This window comes from Plutella xylostella, chromosome 22 (assembly GCF_932276165.1).
Source record: "Plutella xylostella chromosome 22, ilPluXylo3.1, whole genome shotgun sequence".
NCBI lineage: Eukaryota > Metazoa > Arthropoda > Insecta > Lepidoptera > Plutellidae > Plutella > Plutella xylostella.
In genome coordinates this window covers 8,175,020-8,201,397 of record NC_064002.1, presented here as the reverse complement: position 1 = coordinate 8,201,397, position 26,378 = coordinate 8,175,020, and the positions used below count along the sequence as shown (strand labels likewise).

The following is a 26,378-nucleotide window of genomic DNA, read 5'->3' as shown; positions in this document are numbered from 1 at the left end:
AAAGTGAAGGCGCAGCGCGGCTCAGCTCTGATAGCTCAAAATAACGGTGTCAAGACTATTCATTCAGTACTTGTATTTGTATTGGTTTAGTCATTTACTTGTGTGGAGTTTATAGGTGTATTTACACATGTGCCTATGTAATTATATTCAGGTAGGTATACAAGTACCGTAAATTCTTAAGCTTGTGTACTCGTATATTAGAGTAAAATAAACAATGGCATATATTTAATACTCTTGATGTTAAATATTAAGTATTGTGTGACTATCTTTAAAGGTTTTCCAAGGATAACTTTTGGTGCTTGTTAGTTCAATTGATAGTATAATAAATATAGTAGACTATAAGTAATTTAGTGAAAGATATAAAAATATGATAAAAAACCTATTCTCTGCGAACCAATGAATGTACATATGACATTCATAAAAGTCCATTTCTTGCACCTTGCCATAACTTATAATTTTAAACACAGAGTACAGAATATAAATTAGCACCACATAGTATACTTACAGCATTGCGTGTTGAGTGCATCGATAATTAGAGTAGAAATATCGAATGTTTGAGACCATCTGAAGTACCACTTTCCTTTCAACGCCTATTATAAATATTTAAATTGCTAATTTGAGAGAGCTATCACATTTATGTCAGGAATAATTATTTTGTAGACAAGCCAATGACACTTGTGTACGTCATCATAAATTAAACAAAACAATCTTCACGATATTATACAACATATCATAAGTTAAGTTAAAAATGTAAACAAACTAATATTATAAATTACAATATGCATACTTTTACTCCACAACTTGTATTCTTCATGTTATTGTTGTAAGCATTTGACAGTTGTATAAAATAACAGCCATTATTTCCGTATAATTACGGAATAGTTAATGGTAACAATTAATTGTTCGTAATAAAACATTTATCATACGGAAAGCAGTCGCAGGCGCAGCTTGGTTGTGTAACTGCATTATGTGACTGAACATGTTAATTCTCACCTTTTAATAAAACTATGACAAAAGAATATTCGACTAACTTGGTTAATTGTAAGGAAATTGTGCAATATACTCAAGTATTCTTTATAGCTGTGTCACTGCAGTTATTACTTACCTCACCTTAGTATACTATATGACATAAAATAAAAATAATATATGAGTGTGAGCGACCTAATCTCTAATCTTTAATCTCACGGAATTCTGACAGTTATCAATTTTTGACACGTCAGAGATCACAAACCTTTTTTGGCTGGGTACTTTTTTCAATACGAGTCTGAACATCAGTTGTATCCGGACAATTTTCTATATTATATTTTTAAATATTTAGAATGATGGTCTTTACGTTAGGCGCAAAAGAACCACTAGGACGCTTCTTTCTGGGACAGAGAAAGTCTGACACTTGTGCTCTGTCAGATGGGGCCGCTTCCTGGGAAGGGCCAGGTTGTGGCTCCATAACGTTTATAAAAATCAACAAACTATCACACCGCGAAAGGTCAACGATAAGAAACCGGCCAAGTGCCAGTTGGACTCGCGCACTGAGGGTTCCATACAAGTCTACTTACCTGAGATATTTTGTCTTTTAATTTCATCATTATGTACATCTATATGAAATATTAGCTTGATATCTTTAACCGTTTCTGAGAAAAAGGGTGGTGACAGACAGACGGACAACAATAAGGGTTCCTTTTATCCTTTTCAGGTACGGAACTCTAAAAAAGAATAGTAACAATCGGATCAATCGTTTCTGAGATATTCGTGGACAAACATACATACCAACAAACATATAAACATACTTATACAATAAAAAATTTCATATTTGTTTATTAGGCTTCATGGATTGTCATATGTTAATATGGTGCAGTTCCAATAATCTTACATAGGTACCTATATACCGAACATATTATGTACTTACCGACTTGAGAATCTTTTATATGAAATCGATTAAAAAGGTTTGTTATCCCTGAATTTAGAAGCAAGTGATGCCATGCTAAAGATTTATTCTTAATAAAGTAATTAAAATTAATTCGATACGTGAGTGAGTCGTGAGTCGTGATTTTACTTAATATTATAAATGCGAAAGTTTGTGAGTACGTGTGTATGTATGTATGTGTGTACCTTTGTTACTTCTTCACATCAAAACAACCGAACCGATTTTAATGAAATTTGGAATGAATTGAATAATAGCTTATGTGTTAATCCAGGGAAGCTCGTGGCAACAGCTAGTATTGAAATATTTATTATTTTTGTATTACCTACTTCACTTGAGCAAGTAAATATTTAGATTTATGTTTTTCTATGAAAACATTAAAAAAATATTGCCCTTAAATGGATCCAAATTTTACCTTTTTTCGGTGAAGAGCTTTTTAGTGGTATCACTAATGAAATGTCAGAATTCCGCGAAATTAAAAATTAGAGAAAATGCAGTGACTTGTGTGGGCGGTAGAAGGATCAGTCCAATAGGACGTGGTCACGACCCATCACGTCCCCACTACTGGGGCAAGGGTCTCCTTCTAATGAATCCTTCAGAGAGTTGTCAGGTAAGTGGGCAACCCCATTGTCAGATGTTTTCAGCTGCCCGAAGGCCTCTGACCAGGCTTAACGACTGCTGCCGAAACAGCGACCGAGACCCACGGATTAACGTACCGTTCGAAGTACGGAAGTATCCAGAAAACATTAACTTGAAATCAAAAAGAGGTTCATGACGACTGTATGTGTAGTACAGTAAAAAACCTAACCCATCTCACGTAGCATTGTCACTCTAAGCGAGGTCGGGTTTCTTAGCCCAGACTGTATAATCACAGTTAAGCATCTAGATAAGAGTGTCGTCACGTCAAAGCTTATTAAAATAGTTAAGTGTAGTCTCCACAGGGCGCCCATTACGGGATAAAGGTTAGCCGGGTGTCAGTCTCAAGTGGAGCTGTCAAGAAGTGAAATTTAGGTCAATCGGGAGAGCTGAGATCTTGTAATAACGCACTTGCATGCGCAAGCGTCGCTCGGCTAATGGGGTCACAGGTGGTGGAGAAAGCCATATTTATAGCGTAATCGTGCATCTTCTAAACATTATATCACTCCAATACCGATAGCTCTTTCTTTCTAGAATGTGTATGTCTCCTCAATGTTTACAAAAGTATTTGTCATTCAATATTGTATAACTATAAAGTTTCAATAATACTTTGATATTTACCGACAATATTCACAATAATAAAAAGTATATACATGGGCTATCTATATAAAATATATATTGGGCTGAAACAATGGTAGTGACTGTAGACATTTTATAATAGAATATCAGTTGTCATGTACTATGTATTGTAAATATGTAATTAAATACACACCCGACAGTGTAGCTCGGCTCTCCTCTCACTTGATCATCCAACAAGTGCGGTCACCTGGAAGCAACGAAATAATACACAATTAGATATTTTGTTACTATGATTAGCTTATAAGCTAACAATTATTCAAAATCTATGACTACGATGAAGCAAAAATCTAAATTATGTATTTGTATTTGACCTCTACATATATGTATAAGTGTATATGTTCAAAGATCAAACTACTTATCTCAATAAAAACATAATTAAGACATGATGATCACCAGAATATTTTCTTGCTGTAATACTTGTGCATTTCCTTATGTAATTTCTGTTTGTGTATAATAAAGAATTATCTATCTCTTTATCGATTTTCAGTTACGTACAAGTTAAGATAATCTTCCTATATAATTACATGTAAGTATAAGCTTTGTTTGTAAAACCGATTAAAGAGCACTGGTCACAAAAGTGTTTTCATTCAATTGAAAAGTAGCATTTGCCTTTGGAAATGAAATAAGTATAAAAAAATATACGAATGTATTGGTTTGGTGCAATTTGTCCAATTCACGGTACGATATGTATAATTCATGTATATTGCATATCTGTCTCGATCGATGCGCCCGAGGCAGTGCCTCATAATTGTCTAATTGCAGCGGCTGAAGACAGGTTCAGCAAGGTTCACTCGTGAGTAAAAAGTTGTCCAAATTTCGGACCAGGAGAAAGTACAGTTCAATATTCTCCCTGCGTCTGCCAGCCCTCGCGTGGATTATGTAAATTGCGAAACAAGTTATCCGAATTTCAATTATCTAATACTTACTATAACATTATGCAACACTTTTAAATGTATTTATAGTAGTAAGTAGTAATCATGATTTGGAGTAATGGAGTGCGGCGGTATAATAGATGTTTAGACTCCGATCCCCATTTATGTCGAGACGATAAAAGGCTGATTACATTGAGCAGTATAATTTGGTGTTAGTGAAAACGAAAGCTGATCGGGATTGGTTTTGATGACGGTACAAGTAGTTGTAAATTAAATTCATGGTCGTTATATTTTAGTATTAGTTACTAGCTACAGTTAGTAGCTATTTTGGCTGCTGAAGGCAGTCTTTTAAAATCGGAATAGGTTTAATATATTTTACTTTTATTGTACTTTACTCATATTGATGAACTAACAAAGGGTATGTAAATACTTGATAAATTAAACTAACAACTTTAACGATATTTTGATTAAGACACACAAAGATTGTTTACCTTTTGTGCCAAGTAAGAATGAATGCAGTATATCTTAATAAATAAAACGGTTGGATAGAAGAGAATTGCAATAGCAGACGGTGTTAAATTAACCTCATTCGGTTATATTCTGTAGGTAGCCATAATAAAATTTGAACTAACATGACTGTGGGAGCATTAATGACTGTAATTTTGTCAAACCATAAAGCTCTTTATTGCCATAGTCTAAAATATTTTCCTTTTAGAACTGGGTTTATTGTGACTTAATAATAAACCTTTGATAATCGTTATGTAAGCACTCGTTAGTCACATGACAATGTGGTGTGAAAATTAACAGCTCTATAACACTTCACACGGGGATCTCAAAAGAAAATCAATGCAATTCTATGACATACAGAATTTAAGGTCATAAGAAATATGTTATAATAATAATATAGTTTTTAGGTTTTATATTTAGTTAGTTGACTTCAAAATTAGCCACAGTAGGGGACTTAGATCACTCATATTTGTATTTCAAATTTAATTCTCACGATACACGAAACCTTAATTACCCTGAAGATGCATTAAGCATCTAATAGAAACGCTTACCAAATCCAAAGATATATATCCGTATAGAAACTCATCATTTCTGTTACTCCATTGAGCAGCTTTCCGCTTGGCAAACTCACCAAAAATATAACAAGTGAATACACCTTTTAATCTAAATGATTGCTTTTAATTCGGCCTCCGTGGGAGGTTGTGTCGGTGAATAACATAATTAGTTTTTCAGCCTATCGTGAGGTTAGGTAGGTGATACTAGAAAAAAATCACTGTCGGTTATTATTTCCTATATAATGGAAGTGGCTGTTCGATAAAAAATCTCTTTCAGGTAAACAATTACTTATTAAATAGAATTATACATTTAACTACATATCTGCTGCCATATTATTAATTATATTATTATTGACGGGTACCAATATTAAAACTTTTTGTAATTAAAAAATTGTGAGCGTGCTGTTCCCCATAATTCGTAAAAAACAATTAAAAAAACACTTATTACTTACTGTATTTTTTTTAAAGGCGAGAGATCCACCTTCTGAATTTCAAGAAATCATCGAAAGAATTTAGTTTACCTTATTAGAATTTATAACCTTATTTTCCTAAACATTGCTTTAGATGTTGATGTTATGTGTTAAGGAACTATGAAGTAAGTACTTCCTGTGAAAGCGAGCGCTGGCGTGATTGATAAATGATAGCCATATAGAGCAAACGCTGACCTAATGATTATTATGATGTTTTATCGTAATCAATGTAATGTCAGCAAAATAATATGCATCACCGGCGGTACTTTCCATACAAACCTACTGACTGACGAAGGATAGTCGATTCATAAGATCTTCATTTCATATGTATCGAATATACAGGCATTATCTTCAACACATTTAGATTTCACATGTGAATCTTAGGAACAAACTATTTGCACTGGAGGTGGATGTTTGTCTATATTGGTGACTGTGCCATCAAATATTAGTGCAAATAGCTAATGTATCTCTTGTCCTCATATATTAAAGGGTATTGCAAAAGAGGTATACTAAGCCGGAAGGCGGTGACTCATGGGATCATTCTGATCAACTTTTTTTTCTATGAAATTGGAATTACGCGATAAATTATTGGCTTTTCCTCTCTCTTAGACAAGTCTATGGCTTCTCCATATTAAAAAGTCAGGTGACAATGAAAGTTTCTATGGTGGCTTAGCCGAGTGCAACAATTATTCATTAGCTCTACCCTCAGCCTTTCTGAATCAGCCATCGCACATACGTTAGGACTACAGAGAATCGGGATACCTATAGGATATTGTAAGCCTGATGAAATGGGGTTCAATTTGCCTACTTCTTAAATAGGGGCAATCTAGCTAAGAACCACAGTATTCCTTATGGCTAGCTGAGTCTCTGCAAACACTGCTCTGCATAAAATTATTCGCATGGCCGATTCACTATACGAGTTCAGGACGCGTGCCGCGCGCGCTAAATTGATATTTACCGTTCAAAGAGTAATAAGTCGCGCTATAAAAAGTGTCACGCAACAAGATGCACATTAGATAACAGTTGGCATTGAAAGAATCCCAGCTACTGCTGCAGTGGTTTATAAACTTGTTATTGTGCACGGAATGTGCCACTGACCCGCTTCATACAAAATAAGCGAGATGAGTAAGTCACACGGTTAACTGTTTCTTCAGTAGGAATGTGCGTGCATACTGATGCATTTTTGGAGCGGAACGGTATTTTTAACAGTTCCAAAATTTATGTTATCAGTTGCAGTAAGTTGGTAGCTTGCTTAATTGCTGTAAATTTGATACTTTTACCGCCAGTTTTACAATGTCTGGATAAAGGTTATCTAAGACGACCGAATGGCGTAGTGGTTAGTGACCCTGACTACTGAGCCGAAGGTCCCGGGTTCGATTCCCGGCTGGGGCAGATATTTGTTTAAAGACAGATATTTGTACTCGGGTCTTAGGTGTTGTTATTTATATTTAGTATCTATCTATCTATGTTTTTGTGTAGATATATCAGCTGTCCGACACCCATAACACAGGTTCTGCCTAGCTTGGGGTCGGATGGCCGTGTGTGAGATGTCCCCACATATTTATTTATTTAAGGGATAAACATTTGAGTGTATTCCGCGATTTTTAAGTGTGTTCTTATGGCAAGATACGAAAAAACCTAGGTACCTATGTTTTATTTTAAAATCCCGTTTAGGTGAGTTTTTTTTAATTTGCATTTTTAACCAAATAGTCAAAGAAACAAATGGGGTGAATATGAACTTTATCTTAATATTTATATATTTATTAAATAGTGTACCAATACTTCTGGCGATATTATTATTAATACTCATTTACCTCAACTGAGTCCGTCGGTGGTCAAATGGCGTGCAAGTGGGGGTCGTTGACCAGGGTATCATATCGTCGCAGGTATCGACGGAGGCTGTAGAAACGGAGTCTGGCCTGCACTGGGTCACTTGGTGACAGCGAAAGTCTTTGTTTTCTCTCTCTCGAGGTGGTCTGGTTAGGTTACTCCGTATAGAATTTCTTTTTCCAATTGAAATTTGAAAGTTCGGAAACCAACTGTAGAATCGCTTTCGATTTAATCGGAGTAATTGAGAATGTTGAGTTTATATGATTGTTAATAAGTGTAAATAACGTTCGATTACCTAAATAAAAAAATAATAACCGAAATCAACTCAGCAGTGTGACATTGTTGCAATGTAACGAAAAATATCACTGAACAATGTACATGTACAAGTCAGAACTTCAACATACTTACTAATTATCAACCAGCAATTAAGTTTTAAGTGACGCGATCAAATGTCATCGTCTAGGCGTGTGCGCGGGCGCAGGGCGGTGGAACGACCCAATACGTGTTTACCTGTATTGAGCGGCTTCGCTCTGATAATCTGCCAGTACCTCAGTCGCATACAAAACTGCACCGTTTTGCGTTTGAAAATTCGCCGCTGAGAAAGCTGAATTTTATTCTTATTTTTATGTGCTTATTTACATGCGAATATCTTTTCCTACTTTCCCTGAGTTTTTCTTATAGGTATAAACACACATATTTTGTTCTCAAAGTTAACGAGACAAAGAGAAGGAAAGCGAGTTACTACTTGCGTGCACCTGGCTGATTCGAATGGATCATTTCCAACCCCACGCTGGTCCACTGTGAAGAAGAGTTTACACTTTACACATATAGATGTGCACTTCTTTGTATATTACGCTCGTATGAATGGCCATCAACATGTTTATTATTTTAAGGTGAAATATGTATGAAGATGAAGCATTGCAGAAGTACATATGCCCATTCTCTTGAATTCTCTAAAATTGAGACATCCACTGGCGGGTCATTTCATCCGTCGCTTGACGGTGTGCAATACTACAACATACTTAACCCTTCTCGTCAGTTCGTTGCGACGGGTCACTTACTTCTTGAGCTACTTATCTGGTAATAGATACCATTGCTAAACCAAAATTCTGTTTGAATAGCTAGGGAATAGTTGAGTTGTTAAATAACACAGAAACGCAGAACCGAAATGAAACATACATTACTTATTTTCTGTAAAATGATTCTATCGTTAACCTTGCATTTGGCGATTTGGAAACATTTTATGAAAGCTTTGATTAGGATTTAATTGCTTTAATACCGTTTCTGAAATATTACAGAATACTAAATTAATGTTTAGATCTTGACGATGATTTATAACATGATTATTACTACTTAGAGATAAGCTTACAACATAATAATATATGCTGAAATTCATTTAACATATTTTGCGAATAATATCCAAATTGTTAATTCTATTAAATGTATATTCTGTACATGTAATTTAACCTATCTATTTCTTATGTGCTACGATAAGCCACGGATCAACACATCATGGTGAAAAGTCCTCGATTTTTAAACAAATTAATGACAGAAACGAGTAACTACGGGCATAACATGAATCCTTCACTGCGCTAACCTTACGCTAACCATGAATTTACAGTTTTTTTACAGTATTGATAAAAGAAGCTGCCGCTGCTTCAAATACTCAAATTCTACGTAGTCTAAGTAGTACTCAACACATGATTGGTGTACCTGATGTTGTGGCAACGTAGCGGTTCCGCGGAACTATACCCGTTGTGCCGAATGTTGTTTATAATTCATCGCACAGCGAACAAACACTTACCGAATAGCTGGTCGCTTATGCAACAGCGGGATATTCGATTCAATTATTCATGTTTGCTTGATAATCGATAGTTAAGTTTAAAAGTTTATTTATTAATTAAAATACAAATTTATCAAACATACAATCCACCCTCGCTTCGTCAAAAATAAAATACAAAACAAATAAAACACAACTTACTTAGTTAAATAAACCACCCCAGGACGCACCCGACCCAAAAGTCCCCATAACGCTAGCTGCGTTGCCGCGCTGCACGGCGAGGGAAATCCTCTGTGCCAGGTATATACGCCCCAGAGCGGCAGTCAAAGCCGCGGCTCCTCAAGCGTCGCCCAATCTCCCTGATGAACTGCCTCCCCTGTTCCCCCCAAACCCCAGTGGTCTCAATGGCAAGAGGCACAAAAATATAGCCGCCCGCAATCAACTGGCCGTATTTGACGCACTTCTGTCGTGCAGCCGCCTCGGCAGCCGCACCCACCGTGCCAGCAGTGGACCCCACGTGGGACGGGGCAAATTTGCAGACGCATGTGGCGTCCCAGAGCAGGCACCGACCTTTTTCCCACGGTATCAAGGTGAGACCGTCCGGACGCCTCCCATCACTGCGACTCAACCCCGGCGGCTCAAGAACCGCCGAAATGTCAGCAGAAATGAGAGCCCTCCGAACGATATCATTTATTGAGTAATGCCGTGAGATTCTGCCTGTACTTCGGACACAATGTAGCCCATGGCGCCCCTGCACGTCAACGTTTGCACCACAAACACAGCGATGCGGCTGACAGACGTCACAGCCAAGACGAAGTGCCACCGCCACACGCAAGGAATTGTCATCTATAGCGGTTAAATGAGCCGTTTTCCTTGACAGCTGTCAGTTGAGCTTTTGGGTAAGCCGATAGATGGCGTGAAAACGCAGTGTACCAACTGTCAAAAATTACATAGAGAGCAAAGAGTACTAAACTCAGAATAAGAACTCACTAGTTGTGATTAAATGTCGGGTGGTAGCGCGAGCCATCCTTCCGAGGCTCAGACTGCATGTGGCTTGGGATAGTGCTAAGTATTCTGTGAATAGTTCTACCCGCGCCGTCACGTAGTGTTCTTTTCTCTATGCACTATCTCACAAGAGTCACTATCTCAAAAGAGTCACTATCTCAAGTGCACTAACTCTACAGTATCAAGGGAGGAGGAGCAGATAGCTCAACTACAACTCAATTAATACAGGAGAAACACAAGGAAACTGAGAAAACTTGAAAAGAACGGCTGTACGCACAATCGCACTGAACGCTGAAGCAACAGTGACATCGACATCATAGAGAAAATAATACTACAATTCTACCTACCTACGTCACTTTCACATTTCGTTAGCCTCACAGAATAACATATTGTGATCTGAGTGTGTTCTGAGGGTTTGAAAGTTGGTACAACCCCAGACAACGCCATCTATTTCTCCAAAAAGGAACTTTTTTTTTTTTAACAAACGCCTCATTGCTGATGGATGTTAATGAATAGAACTGTTCTTATATTTATTCTCCTAATCTTTTTTATTCACAATATTTTGTATTGCTTATAAACTTAATTTATAAATGAGCCATCATGATATAGTGTCCTTTTATTTACTGTATGTGCTTAGGTGTAGTTCCTACACCTACCTCGTGTTTACAAACAAGATCATTGAATCTAATGCGATATTGTTCTGAGTTATAGCAGATCGTTGGCGTACGTAATGTTACGTGAAATGTGAAGTAACGACACTTGAGTGTGACAAGGTCGCCCGGCTCTAGTATTGCTACCTCAAATATTTGACCTACAAGGTTCAAGGGACTTTTCTCGAATGTGTAATGCAAATACGGTTCAACTGGGATCTACTCAATATGATTAAGTCACGAGTATTGAGTATATGTATGAAGGCGGTAAAAGGTATAAATAATTGTATCTGAGCTGTTTATAATGGTCAACTAAAAGAACTAAATAATTATACGTAACTATTTTTTTTTAAATTTTCCTTTATGAGATCATAAAGGTAGACTGGACTACAAAATCAAACCATACATCACCGCCGCCGCACCAACCAAATCTACATATTGTCTGGTATAACAAAGGTAGTGATGATACAGTTTGGAAATCGAGCCCCGTCACCGTCATCGGAAGCTCCCACTCAGCTCTCAGTCCACGTAACTACTTATCACTCCATTAACTTGCATTCTAATGAGTGCCCATTGATTCCGCCTCGCCATTTTATATTTACGCGATCTTTTGTTTCGGTCCGAACCGTCATGATAATGATTTTTCCTTGAAACCGCCCTTATATGGAGATAATAAAGCTATTTAGTTGATGCGTGTTGTGGAAATGTAACGGGTTATTTGGAATTATGAATTGTAGTATGGATGTGAACGAATTTTACAGTTCAGGCTTCTAATAGAGTGAATTATCATTAAACCAATGATATAATTTGTAACGGCTTGGATACACGACTGTTAGAAGTAAATAGTAACAGTTACAAATTGTTACAATAACCTAACACAGATGAGACAGCAGTTAGGTCATAATATGTTTTGCGTCCCACGCACCATCCATTGCGAAGTTAATTTCATGAAATTCATGAGATAAATTTTTTTAATAAAAAATAGATTTTATAAGACAAATTTTTAATAAAAAATAAAATTTATAAGAAAGAATATGTATGTACCTATCCGGTTGAAAATATGTGATTGGGTTAAATGTGTATAGGTAGCGTTTTTTTATCTTATTGGAGTTATTTAGCCTTCGTTGTTTTGAAAGTAATAGCCTGATACAATGTTTAATATATCCATATAATTAAATCTATTTCAAATAATTACTGGCCTTAACCTTATCGATAAAATAATTATATCCTAATGTCGCCACGAAACTGCTACAAGATTATAGCTATTGATATGTTATTTAAGGAGCATGTTTATATTGGTTAATATACTTTACTTAAGTTAGAGGTTAGGCTTCATTAGTTAAATGTAAATTTATATTGTTTACTGAATAAATAATTGTCTTACTTAATATATTGGATTTATATATATTTCATAAAAACATACTTGATGCATAAATTTAATATTCAATCCTAGTAATAGCTCTTTAAACTTTAACACTAATTTCCCGAGGAGAATTAAGATGTCTCCTCGAAACTAAAATGCATAAGTACGATTCAGCAGTTTACCACACAGCAAAGTTATTTAAACTGACAAAAACTTTACTTGAAATGTAAAATAATATATGTACTTAGTTATTTATGATTTTATACAATATTCAAATACTTAAACTTTACTAGTTTTTGTACAGATATTTATCAAACAGTTTTACGTTCTGTAATTAAAACGATCAAGTTACAGAAGTACAGGCGTTGAGTGTTGCATAGTTTGCGCAATTTTCGCACTCAGTTATCGGCTGCCGTGTCTAAGTGTTATTGTTTTTGCATAACACATACCCAATAATAAATATTTGTGGGTTAATTATAGTAATAAAAACATAAATCATGTATCAAGCAATCATACTTACACCTTCTTAATTAGAACCCTATCAATGCACTTTTAGCACTTTTCTCATAACCATAGACTAATAGTGTATTAGTCTATGTCATAACTAACAATCAATTTATTAATTAAGACCTTATTTTGTATGGTTGCTGTATTTATTATTTATACAGTATATTTCTTGATTTTTAATAATAAAATGTCCACCCCGCCCGATAGCGACATAAAGTGTAAAAAATAACATAGAATTTTCTTCGACTTTTTATTTATCATAATGCAAATGTAAAAATAAGATCAGCATCAGTACCTGCTGAGTTTCCTATTTTAGATTAGGGTTATAAATCCTAAAGAGAATACCACAATTTCATTTACGTAAAATTTTATATAACGATTGATTTAAATCTCCAATTAATAGATTTGTCCTATACATAAATTGAACACTGCCTAAAATAATGATTGAGTTTGCATTTCCCTAGTCTATACTTTTTTATCGGACCGTATCTCATCGTCTTTCTTGTGTGTGAATTGGCAAAAGAGAATAACAGATGAAGTGTACGGAGGTTGGCCTGCCGCACCGATGCTCTGTGATCACAGTCAGGAAGTGAACCCGGCACTTCCAACGATACACATTTATCGGAGTAACCTGCACTTGTCGGCGTGGAAACAACATTACACTACTTTATAATTAACAGTTGTCTTATAGAACAATAAAAATGATATAATGTAGAGTTTGCCGCTGAAACAGTGTTTCCTATTGTGAAATAAAACAAAAGTAGACGCTAATTTTAGTACAGGCCAAGCAATCAAGTGGAATGCACTGAATAGGTACTTGTTTAATTGTTTACAGATTCACACGATACCAATTAAGCTTTCTTACAACTTTTATGCAATGGCCGTAATATGTGAGATAAGATGTCTAAATAGTCTAATACATATGCGGTTCGCATTAAAAACATTCTGGCATCTTCTAGTTATTTGAGGTTTCCAAATAGTTAATCCCAACGGCGCAGCGGCAGCGGTGTTGCAAAGGTTTTCTATCTGCAGCGTAATATGGTTTTGAAACATCGTTAGTAAACCATTCACGTCGGAAACACAGTTGGGACGTATAAAAGTGAAATCTTTGTGACTTTTCGCAGTGTTTTTCCACATTTCCCGAAGGTTCCGGTGATTAGAAAGCGCTTTGGTTGCGACAGTGGGTAGTATGTACCTCCTCCTTGGTCGGGATTGCTTGCTCAACCCGCGCGTGCCTGGAGTGTGTAGCCACGCGCACGCGCAGCCTTCGCTAATACAATATTGAGTAACGCAGCCACTGCGCTAACTGCATTTTATTGTTCTAAATACTTATTCGTAGAAGAAGTTGAGAAGCTCATCCAAAGAGGAGAATGTGTGAGAATCAGTGAGAATGCTATTTATTAGTTTTTTTTATAGGTACACTCACGTGGAATGAAAATGTTCCAGTAACATATGTAACGTAAATGGCAGATGGAACATTGCCATTGCTCGTGAGTGTATGGTCAGGTGCAGAGAAACCTGACCCCCCTCTCATAGTAACAATGCTTTTGAGGGGGATCAGGTTTCTCTGCCCCTTACTGTACTAACATAATTTTAAACAAAAAATAAATCCTACGGACGATGTTGCGGTTAACCGTCGACAGGTAAAAAAAACTTAGCTTAATTTGTTTAAATTTAATCAATAGGTATATAAAAGCATGCTGATTTGGAACCCTTTTAGGCAGGCAGCACATCCAAATCCATATTCATTAGCTACTTACTTAGGTATATCATAACTCGTTAAGTTTGATGACATAAAGGGAAAACCCAAGCCACCTGTTACAATATTAATAAGATGAACTCTATTGGCTGATATAGCACAATATTGTTATATATAGATAACTAACAAAGTTATCGTTTTCATGTATCTTAATAATAATATAATAGTTCGTTATTATGTGAAAAGAAGCTTAAACTATTTATATTTAATTTCCGTTGTACTTATAAGCGGAAAAAAAGCCTTAGGTCGCACCGTATTAAAAGGTCTGCAGGAAAGAATGTTTCTATTCATATGCATGAGTGAGTTAAGATTTATACCATTACAAGAATGTGTTCACATTCTAAGTAGAATAAAGTCAATCGAATTTTGTAGAGATATAAAAAAATATAAAAACATGGAATAATATGAAGTGAAAAGTAGAGAAGACATTCACAGCTTTCGCAGAAACAAAATAAAACATGATTTAACTGACGACCTTGCACTTGGCTTATTTATATTAACTCATAAATATTTATTCGTTATAAATATCATAAATATCAAGGCATAACGTGTTAGATTTTTTTTTTTAAGTTAGCCTTGTTAAGGAGGTCAGAACTATCTATCGACGAAAAGATTTTGACTTTTGAGTTATTTAAATTAGATAACATGTTTTGTAAGGTGTTATTTTTAAAGCAGCCTTGCAATTGCAGTTTTATATAATATTATTTTTATTATCTAGAATTATATTGATTCAGATTGTAAAATTTGCATTAAACATCCATTAACTTTGTTAAGTATATACTTACATACATAAACTGTAATATTGTTAATCATTATACTTACTGCACAGTTTTCCACTTTTCACACATGTAACACAAACGTGTTTTCATAGGCTCAATAATGTTTCAAGCCGTTTATTTGTCACTACATAACACATTCCACTTGCTTCATACAAGACAAAGTGTTTCTGTTGTCTATTCGAGCAGCAACTGCTACTTGGCCCTATCTGCGGTGGATCCACTTAGAGATTGTGAAGTAACAATCCGGTTTAGTGTTACATGCGGGATCGCGTTCAAATATTTCAGTTACGTTGTTGTTATCAAAGCCCCTAGCCAGCTCGGAAGTGCTACCACGAATTATGCTGGCAAGTGACAGGAAGGTGTATTTTTCAGAAAGCAAAAGTTCCACTGGCTAAGATACCCGAAGATAACAAATCAACAGTAGAAGCTCTGTAAATCGCACTTTGAGTTATAGACAAATATTTTGTTTTATGCTTTGTAAATTTTAGGATGGGCAGTTTAGTTTATGAGGAGGTTTTACTGTAAGATTATCCTCCAGCTAATCTTCACGTTTGGTAGGCGTCCAAACGTGGATTAAGTTTTAAGTAAGTAAATTAACGAGATTAAGGCAATATTCCTTCAGTTTAGGAGGAGGTTTCTGTCCTACAGTAGATTATTTACTGTAGGTTGTGTGTTTTTTGTATTGTACTTGTATTTTGATGCCAATGTGACATAGTTATGAAACAATGCGTTTATATCTTTTGGAATAAAATTTGTTGAATGTGGTTGAACCGTTGTCCCAAAACAGTAAATAAGTGTTAAGTTATACTTGAAACATTAAGCTGTGTCGTACTGAACGTAAATTGCTATGACAATCCCTCGATCGGTCTAAACATGCGATCGAATACAAATAGCGGTAATTTTGATTCTTCGAAAACAAACAGCGCATTACGACAACGTGTTGGAAACTAGGACATGTTGTGATTTTGTTAAGTTCATTTTGAAAGAGTAATCGGTTGATCGGTGGAGGCAATGTACTTAGTACTCATATACATAGGTAATTTGCTGAATTAAGTTTTTATAATAACATTTCAAAATAATAGACGCTAACGCCTTGTACTAATGTTCACTCTTGCAGTGTAGGCAGTGCCCTTTTCTGATTAGGTACTATACCCTTTTATAATATCCTGTATATTTACAAGTAGGTAATAAGGTGCATGTTAACTTCGTACAGGGTAACGGGATCATTGGCATACGTCAGCTTTTCAGCCCCTGTGCTATACATATTGTGTTAATAATTATGGTTTCCCTAACCGTATCAATTCACCTGTAATTAAATGTTCATAACATTTACATGATAGTTCTTGCGGTAGAGGGAGTCTGCTTACTATATTAAGATCATGGAAGTAATAAAACTAAATTATTAAGATATAAAGAAACTGAAAGCGTATAGCTTAATACATTTTATTATATTAACCTACTGAGCTGAGCAAAGTTTAGAACACATAAACATATACTTTCAATTTTACTCAATACTTATTAGAATATACATAAATATATCATATAGAACAGTTGCAGCTGAACATAATTATGCATGTCCTTTCAAAAAGTTAATTAGTTTTCTTTGTGTCAAGAAGTGTCGCCGCCGGCACAAGTTGCAAACATTACAAAACTTGTGCTACAAAGTTTCAGTTAAAATATGCAATTGTTTGTCAATCAGTCTATAATTTGCAGCAACTCTTCAATACTGATTATGAAAAACTGCATCGCGATTGCGGAACATACACAGCAACAACTGCTTTATGACTGTACTAACAAGCTACCCGTCGCTACCTGTTGTAAATAAAATGACAAGTGCAACATAAAATAACTCAACAACAATTACAGACTTAAGTTCAAGAACGAACTTAAAAGCACAAACACAGCCTTTCAAAATGCACTTTCAGTTCGTACCGGTTATCCTTCACTTGTTATTCTTACACTAAACGTACTTACGTAAATCGGTGTATCAGCCCTTAAATCTTCACCCCGACGCTTTCCTTCACGCAATCACTTGGAAGAAAATGTTTAAAAAAAGCACCACAGCTCAAAATGAGCGATCACTAGCAAGGAGTTTTGTAAAGTTTGTGAACGGATTTCTGAACGAGTTAGAGTTGGTGTTTGGATCACGTCGTTTCCGAACGTTGTGGCCGGTGCGTGCGCGTGGCGGGAAAGTGCTGCGCGGACTGCGGCAGACCGCCCGCAGACGGAGGCACTTTCATTGCAGCCGCGGGGTGGCGGCAGCCATGGACGCACTATTGCACTGCTAGTACTTCTTAGTTACTGTATAAAACTTTTGATTATGAGTTTTTTTATCCTTTTGACCTCATCATACAGCGGAGGCGTGAAAACTGTAAAGTTCTGGTTTTTAAAACTCTGCCTTTGTTTCGGTGTTTTTGCCTTTTCCCAGCACTGCAACCCTCCAAATATGCTTCCACGGAGGCCCACATTCCATTCATCACTTAATTTTTACAATAATTTATAATAAGTAAGACTGGAAGAACGGGACAGTAGTGGGGGATCTGTCGATGGTGGAAATTTTGGATGACCACTGATGAAATTTGACTCTATGCAGTGGAAGGTGGAAACCCTGCTTAGGTTTTCCAGGAGGGACAGTAAAGTTTGCCTAAGTAAGTTTTTATCCAAAGTGGGATAAGACCTCGGGAGTTGGTAATTCTATGTTTATTGAGCTAATCGGATCAAATTCCTACAACCTCGTTTTTTATGAAACGCGTAATTTTTAAAGTTTCCATTTGACCTACGTCAGGTTCTGGTATAACTTGATCACCCCGAGTCGGGCGTTCACCTCTTTATAGAAGGATGCAGTAATGTAGGCAAGTGATCAAACTATCGTAATAGCATAGCGCAAATGCTTTCACCCCCCTACTCTAGGTTCCAGTTTGTTAGTAGGTCTTTAATATACCTGCGTACGTAGAACAGTTTCGAGTTTCGAGTTACAGGTTCTCTACCTATACCTAGTATGCAATATACGGGCCAAAACCCTATAAAGCGCTAACTGCTACGATCGATCGGTTTAAACAAGCCTTTATGGTGATTATATTTACAGATAATTACATTAAAGTTAATGTATGTATTTGTCAACAATAAAAAATAATAGACGATTAGAAATGCCCTTCAATGCTTTAATAGAAGCTCAAGCCATAACGAGCATGCCACTCAGAACGCACAATAAAACAAAAGTTTCCTTGGAACTTTCTCCACTTTAAGAAAAAGCAGATAAACGCTGTCAGCATTCCGTTCTATGAGTGACCCTAAATAAATCCCTTTGTGTGTGAGAAGTAGGTAATTAGGTAACCATCATCATTTCAAAGATACGAAATGAAGGTAAAACGGCAATAAAGAGCAATAGCTTTTGGAAGCATCGCCTTGTGGTTAATCTGTAAGATCGTGCAGACTACAGACAAGGGAAACTTACCAGAGCAGAAAACAATTTACGAAAATTATGATGCTCATAACCTTGACACGAGTCATAACAGTTGCAAGTGGGAATGTAAACAAAGAAATGAAAGGCTGATGTTTCGAGTCAGAGTTCTGGTGGCGGTCAGTTGTCAGGTTATTGGGTGGCGCCAGGCTCGCACCGCCACAGCTCCACATGAGGTTATATAATGTTTGTTGCCACAAGCCCCGGCGCCGGCCGCGCGGAGCCTGCAGTGTGCAATCATTTATTTTGATGCAATCAATAAACTATACGTCTGAGATACAGTTGCAAAATTGTAAACATTGTTTCTCTACATTTAGATCACGCCTTTCTAATGACGTCCTTCGGTTGCACGCTAGCGCACGAGGAAGTAAACCCCAAGGGGTACCTACCTACCTATGTACCGACGCTTGCGGGTTCGCGTGCGGTGAAACATGGCGACGGTTGAGGAATACAGCTCACCACAATACAACAACGTACAATGTGCATGTTACCCAACCATAGGAAACGTGGAGCGACGCAAACATTGTGCGACATTGCTCCAACAGAGGAATCTAGGTGTAGGTCAAAATTTACAACTTCAATATTGGAAAACACATGTAGGTACCGTCCGTCTCGCAGAGCGCAACTTTTGACTTTATTCGTAATTCATACGACATACGAGCTTTATTTGAATTACAAGTTTTAAGCCTTGGTGTCCTCCTCTGTACGTATGGTAATAGCCTACGAGTAAATGGCTAGTGGAGAAACTTGGCGAGTGTCAACAACCGGCACGAACGCAGCCGCCTGCTCCAAGTCTAAAAACATAAAAATTACATCACAAATAATGTTTAGTGGGTAAAAGGCCTTAGGTCAGATGATAGTGATGGTGCACCGTCCTTGTACCGTAAACTCAGGGGAAAAGTTTAAAATAACCAGTTTGTGTTTACGAAAACCCCAGGTCACTGTAACTGTGCTACACAACATGCAATCCAAAACACGCAGGTATACTGCGGAGTCTCTAATGATCTATGGAGATTGTGTATGTGAGGTATAATGACCAAGATATTTCAGGGAAATACTGATCTCCTCCGTAATGTATGGCCTTTAACCTTGAAAAACCAAAAAAATGGGATCCTAGTCATACATGCCTACAAGCTTCGCTTCGCCTTTACATTTTTTCCGGGGGTAACCCGGGATAATAACGGCCTAGATGTGTAAAACCATGCGTCTTTTAGTTACGTCAGTACTACTCAGAACTAATTTTCATGAAAATGCGATCACTAGCTTTTCGTGAAAGAATAAGAAATATTTATTTATATACATTAGTTGGATGGACCAGCCTAGTGCAGGCGCCACCAGGCTATTGCAAAAGGTAAAAGGAAGGTTGATGGTTGCCTCTGGCTAGACCGCAATTATCGGCCTAAATTAACAAGCATACAAAGTCTAATTGCGCACTAGATCTCGAAAGGGTAATCAGGCTTGACTTGAGTGATGATGACCCAAGTAGGATTATGGTCTCAACATGGGGGATAATGTTGACCAACCATTTGGACATCAAATCATGTAGCAACCAATTAGTTCATTTCGTACTGCATCCATACCTAATACCTATGACCTATAAACATCATAGGTATCATCATAGGAAACATTATTACTATAAGGGCCTGTTTATGTGTAATATTTTTTTAGAGAGTGGCAGCATGTTTTTTATCCCACAGGGGGCCTTTATCCAGACATTGTGAAACAGGCCCTCAGTATTAGGTATTTGAGGCGATACAAAGTTCGTGTAGGAACTCAAATAAGAATAAGTATAATCTGCATCTGCAATTGCACCTAATCGGTCGTCGAGGGTAATTTGAGCGGCCAATCAGATGGGCAGATCGGCCATCGGCTCGCTGCATCACGGTATTGCACCGTCGGTTACGTAACTATTCACTAGTGCCACTTCACTTGCAGAACCACCTCTAACTATATAACCCATATAACTCCGATTATCTTTGTGCAATATCAAACGTAATCTATTCTATGTTGTACAAACATATAGGAAATGGCTGCTTTTAATGGATTCTTGCAACGGTGTCACGCTCATCATTTTTATGCTCTATAAGCTAATAGTAATGATACTTTTGTGTGTAGGGGCAGCATCAGTCAGCATCGTCATCTTACTTTGCCAATATCGGAAATGTGCGGGAGATATACTCATTAGCGTACTCGTTTGTTAAAAAATAGACTATAAATATGTACGACGGTATTTACCTAATAACTTATGACTAAGTTCCAAAAGAGCTTTTATATCCGCATGTTGATAAGTAAAGTAAGTCGTCCAGGTAGATAAACCTTCGGACGTGATAAATACGCCGCAGTCGTGACTCACGACATGGCTATCGCACATCAACTATGGCCGGTGATGCCTAACGCTGCCAACTCTACATTCCATTACAATTATTTCCTGTATGAAAGGTACGTTTTGAAAATAACCTAAAAGCATTAGGTGGGGGATTCCGGGGTGACTTATCTTCATGAAATAGGTGAAATAGGGTATCATCGAGATAATCGAAGAAACGATGGAACTTGAATTTAATTTTGGATGACTGGGTGAAGATGGTATAGTGATTAGACTGATAAGTAATTCTGATAGTTAAACTTACTGAAGGTCTCGGGTTTAGGTTAATGTCGGCCGGGGCAAATATAGGTATACGTACATATTTGTTGCGGGTTTTTGATGTTGTATGTACCTACCTATGTTTGTATGATAACGATAGTAGGTAGTTTGAATCGAACAAACTGATACTTACAAAACTCTTCGATTTCCTTCCTATTTCAGAGCTTATAACAAATAATAATTCTGTGATACTTTACTGGTAGTAATAGTAGGTAAGTATGGCTGAAATTTTTAAACTAAGTAAGTACTTAAATAAATAAAATAAATAAATATGTGGGGACATCTCACACACGGCCATCCGACCCCAAGCTAGGCAGAACCTGTGTTATGGGTGTCGGACAGCTGATATATCTACACAAATACATAGATAGATAGATACTAAATATAAATATCAACACCCAAGACCCGAGTACAAATATCTGTCTTTAAACAAATATCTGCCCCAGCCGGGAATCGAACCCGGGACCTTCGGCTCAGTAGTCAGGGTCACTAACATTACGCCATTCGGTCGTCGTACTCCATATAATTACTTCATTTATTTAAGCAAAATTCTCGTTAATCGTGAATATTCCATGTAGATATTCAATATTTCGTGTTGGTTTCTGTTACAATCGGAATTCCTTCTTTACCTATATCTACCTACTATTAAAAACGTAATGTTCATGTAAGAACTACCAAATAAGAACGATAGATAGAGTAAGTACATCGCTATAATACTACGTAATCACGAAACAAGGAAGAGTTACTGTCCGTGTGAGTGTTAGTAAACCTACACAAAGGTTAGGGCACAGTAAAAAGGGGCATAGAAGTAAAGCTACGTAAGTAGGTACCTACTTGTTGAACCAGCAAATCGGTCACATGCAGGCTACCTGTCACTATACTGGAGTATCTAGTGGCGGACCCGTAAGCAAATCAAAAATCAACGTAAATGTAGAATGTCATTTTTCTTATGCAAATTCATTGGTGGTTGCCTAGCTCGCCGTTTCATTCACTCCAGTTTAATGATACATGGGATTAAAACCCTTTGAAAGGCAGTACACAACACAAGCTCTCAACTCGACATAACTACAAACCCTTTTTTAGCTCAAGGATTATAAAAATCCCGGTGCTAAACTGCAGCACCCGCGAGAACCATACAAGCGAAACACAAGAGCTGTACTTCTGTATTCTAGTTGTCGCTTTTTAAGGCTACGTACGTGCATTCTAATCCATTGAAAGTCTGCAATAGTTGCAGCCAGCGTCATTCTTGCAACATGTGCTGATGCATCTCTCATTAATATCTAATTAGGACCACGCTTGGGCTACTTCCTCGTAGTTTAGATACGATACACGATGTCAGTGCGTCTTACATATTACATGATTTACGTACATTGTGGGCTGAATTAGCAACTGTACGTACATCGACTGCTGGTTCAGCTGCGTGTGACATTGAAGGAGGAAGTAAGAGCCATCCTTATGACGCAGTTTAGCAAGTTAGATTTTTACAGTAAGTACCAACTGTATAAGAATTAAGCTACACGGGTGAAGAGTATTTCGGATCGCCATTTATCATTCGAGATGTCTGACTTCGGGAGAGCGGCTCCCGTGTATACCATGCTACTGGACCAAGGGTGAGCTGGTGGTTTCATGAAGTGTTTTAGGTGTATATGAGTGACATTGACACTACGAAAATAGATACACCGGCGTCTTTTAGGTGTCACTACGGAAAAAAGATACACCGGCGTAGATACTTAATTAGTAACTAAGTAATTAGAGTAACTACCTAAAAGTAATTATCTTGTTTTAAAATGGTGTCTTGTTGTACTATTAATAGGAGTAGGTAGATAGATAAATAGGTATGTTATGGTTATGATACTTATAACTAATTAAGTAACTAACTAAATAAATTCGATAAAAAAACACAAAAATATAAATATAACATCTATTTAATTACAATCTTAACATCCATACAAAACACACTGCACTACCCCAGAGTGATGACGTCATGCGCGGTGTCGGCGCGCAGCTGGTGGGCGGCGGCGGCGCGCGGCGGCACCGCGTGGTGCGGGCCCACGAGGCAGTGCCGCAGCGCGCCGCCCTCGCCCACGGTGGCGCCCGTGTATACCACGCTGTCTTCGAGGACACAACTGCAACAATATTTTTTTTTGTGTAAGTATAGGTTTAAACAGAGTCCAGTAAGAGCAAGAGCACACGGGGCGTTGCGGCGCCGCAACGCAGAGATTTCGCCGTGTCAGTGGGCACACGAACGGTGCGGCGCCGCAACGTTGTTATGACGAAGCGGCGCCGTAGCAGCGTTGGACAGCAGTGTTCTTCCTTGTGACGCAACAAAATTTAGCGATGCCGCTCCGACATCGCAACGCATTCACCCGCCCCCCGCCTCGTCTTGGTGGTTGCAAGTCCGGTGCGGCGCTGGAGCACATCGTGTACATGCCACAGATATTTCTATGTAAAACGACGCAGCGACACCTTTCTGCGCCGCACAGCCGCCGCAATGGATCGTGTGCTCTTGCCCTAAGTTAACATAATCCCGTTAGGAGGTGATACAAAATACAAATCGTCATTGTAAGCAACTTCTATTCTATTCTCTGTGGTAGTGTAGGTACCTGCACCTGGCTCTCTCGAGTGGAACCTTTGTGCATATCCCCAAGGTCTAAACTGCCTTCCTAAGCTTGGGCCATTTCCCACCTAGCAGGTCCACTGCGGGTGGGTGGGTTCACATATCTAGATGTGCTAAAGCTAGATATGCAGGTTTCCCCGCGATGTTTTTCTTCATCGTAAGAGCGATGGTATACTGCTCTTAAAAAACTTATATTCGTAAAAATTCGCGAATATACATACCCTTCTTTAATAGTGACATTGTTCATCAGGATACAGTTAGTGAGTCGCACTTTGTTTTCGATGGTACAGTTGGCACCTATGAAGGTGTTCTTAATGGACGTCTTTTCACTAACAACACTTTTGTCGCCGACTGTACTTGTCTCATCTATCTGTCTTGTCTTCACTTCACTTGTGGGGTGAAACCTTTCAGTTAGAGGTGCACCCATTAGCTCTTCCCATTTGGACATTATCTGGATTAAAAAAATATATTATGTAAATTTAATGAAAATCATAGAACAGTATTTTGCTAATTAATTATGGAGGAAGTTGGTATTAGTAGAGCCAAGTAGGTGATGATTGAAGTGAAAACTTCTGGGACCATATTATTTTACATCCAAATAAGTTTGGCTTACCTTACTATTTGCTAGGTAGAATGATGAGAGAGTGTTTACTCTTATGCCAAATGTATTTTTATCAGGAATGTGGGCATAGCATCTCAGTATGTCATTGTAATAGACTCCCTTGCCGCCTCCCTCGTGGTCATTGTATGAAGACATCAGTCTTATCTGGCTCTCATAGCCATGCTCCACTGCATAGTCTAAGATGTCCTTATTCACTTCAACATTCTTCTCTGATGTGCCCTTTATATCAGTGGTACTCTTGGGTTTGCTCAGTTGTTTCTTTACAATGTACGGCACCAGCTCTCCTTTGACTGACGTGAACTTGTCAGCGTCGACCAAGTAGTTGACCACCCATTTCTTCATTACATAAATGTGAGCATCCAGCAATCTGCTGTACAGGCTGATAGAATTGAACTTCTTTGTTATCACTCTCGGCAATGTCACATTCTCTTCAAAGTCACTGGCGCTAGCAAGGAACACCAGCCTCTGTGTGTCTTTATCTATACAGACGAGGTCTCTGTCAGGTTTGGCTTTTGTTTTAACTCCGGGGAGTTCTATCCACTCTTCTGGACCATTGTCGAAGAATAATGTGGCAATTGCGGCATCATGCTTGCGGTACAGATTGAGCAGTTCTGTGACATTGACATTGGTGATGAGGTCTCCGGAGACCACGAGGAGGTCACTCACCACGCGGCTGCTGATGTGCTTCAGGGAGTCGGCCGTGCCCCAGTCCTCATCAGCTGGTATCACTATGAGTTCATATTTGATTTTCAATGGACATTTTTCTAGTGAGCATAAAATATTTGATTTATCTTCATCCAGTACTAGAATCATTGTATCTGAAATGAAATACAGTGTTTATGGTTTTACTTGGTCAAGTTAGGTAAATTATATACTTTCATCATAAAATAAATTATTGCATCAAAACACATTTCGCATCACAATACCTCCTAGGTATCTGTATGTTTTCAAATAGCATATAGTGTAAACTGCACCAAATAAACATAGGACGAGGCTAATGCTACCATACCTTGGAAACCCAACTTTTCTAACATATTCAATGAGTACCAAAGGACTGGGTACGGTCCTACTGGCAACAGGCACTTGGACACCGAGCCCCCGACATCGGGCAGGCGGGAGCCCCTCCCTGCCGCTAGCACTACAGCTTGAAATTCAAGTATTTTGTGCATTTTATCTGAAATCTGTTTGAAGAATACTTGTTTATAGGTTAGGTAAGTTTAATATAAATAATTAAGCCTTTAAATAGAGTTTATTGAACCAATATACGTACATTAAATTTATCACCAAAATACAATAAAATTCAAATACAATTCACAAATGAAATTCCCAAAAATACTATGCATTTGCAATCGAAGACAAAAAACAACAAAGTGACAATACAACTGTCAAATACTGTCAATGTCAATCTGTCAGCTGTCAACGCGATTCAATGATTTGTCTGCGTTCTGAATTTCTGTGTAAGTGCAGCAATTTTTTTTATCGCTAAACTCAGAATAAACGCTCGACTAAGGGTGCCGACACATTATCGGACGCGGCTGTCAGCCTTATTTTTTACTTCGATAAACACCTAAATAATATACAGGGTGATTGGTAAGTCTATGTATTTCTTTAAATGGGTTGTAGAGGAAGGCATTTCCAGTCGATTGAACCCATTATCCAAAAGTCTGTCATTTCTGATAGTCCAGTCAAGGAATGAGGTGTAGAGTGCGTGAGCAGGTAAATAAACGATTTCTTCAGAAACATGTTCAGATTGTTCAGGGGCGTTAGGT

The 26,378-nt window shown here is 37.6% G+C and overlaps 1 protein-coding gene across 1 annotated transcript; it reads right to left on the bottom strand.

Annotated features, from left to right (window-relative positions):
- Positions 1-23,299: 23,299 nt before the first annotated feature.
- On the bottom strand, positions 23,300-26,031 carry LOC105395738 (translation initiation factor eIF-2B subunit gamma). The gene is made up of 5 exons (XM_011567697.3): positions 25,880-26,031; positions 25,619-25,790; positions 24,601-25,427; positions 24,209-24,438; positions 23,300-23,496 (listed from the first exon to the last, which is right to left on the bottom strand). The coding sequence occupies exons 2-5, from the start codon at positions 25,776-25,778 to the stop codon at positions 23,334-23,336; spliced, it is 1,380 nt and encodes a 459-aa protein (XP_011565999.1). The 5' UTR covers positions 25,779-25,790; positions 25,880-26,031; the 3' UTR covers positions 23,300-23,333.
- Positions 26,032-26,378: the final 347 nt, after the last annotated feature.

What these genes read in the sequence shown, in the direction of transcription:
- LOC105395738 (XM_011567697.3), bottom strand. Translation starts at nt 25,778, where the DNA reads ATGCACAAAATACTTGAATTTCAAGCTGTAGTGCTAGCGGCAGGGAGG. An exon ending in AGAAAAGTTGGGTTTCCAAG is followed by an intron (nt 25,428 to 25,618) that starts GTATGGTAGCAT and finishes ATTTCATTTCAG; the next exon opens with ATACAATGATTCTAGTACTG. An exon ending in AATGTCACTATTAAAGAAGG is followed by an intron (nt 23,497 to 24,208) that starts GTATGTATATTC and finishes ATATTGTTGCAG; the next exon opens with TTGTGTCCTCGAAGACAGCG.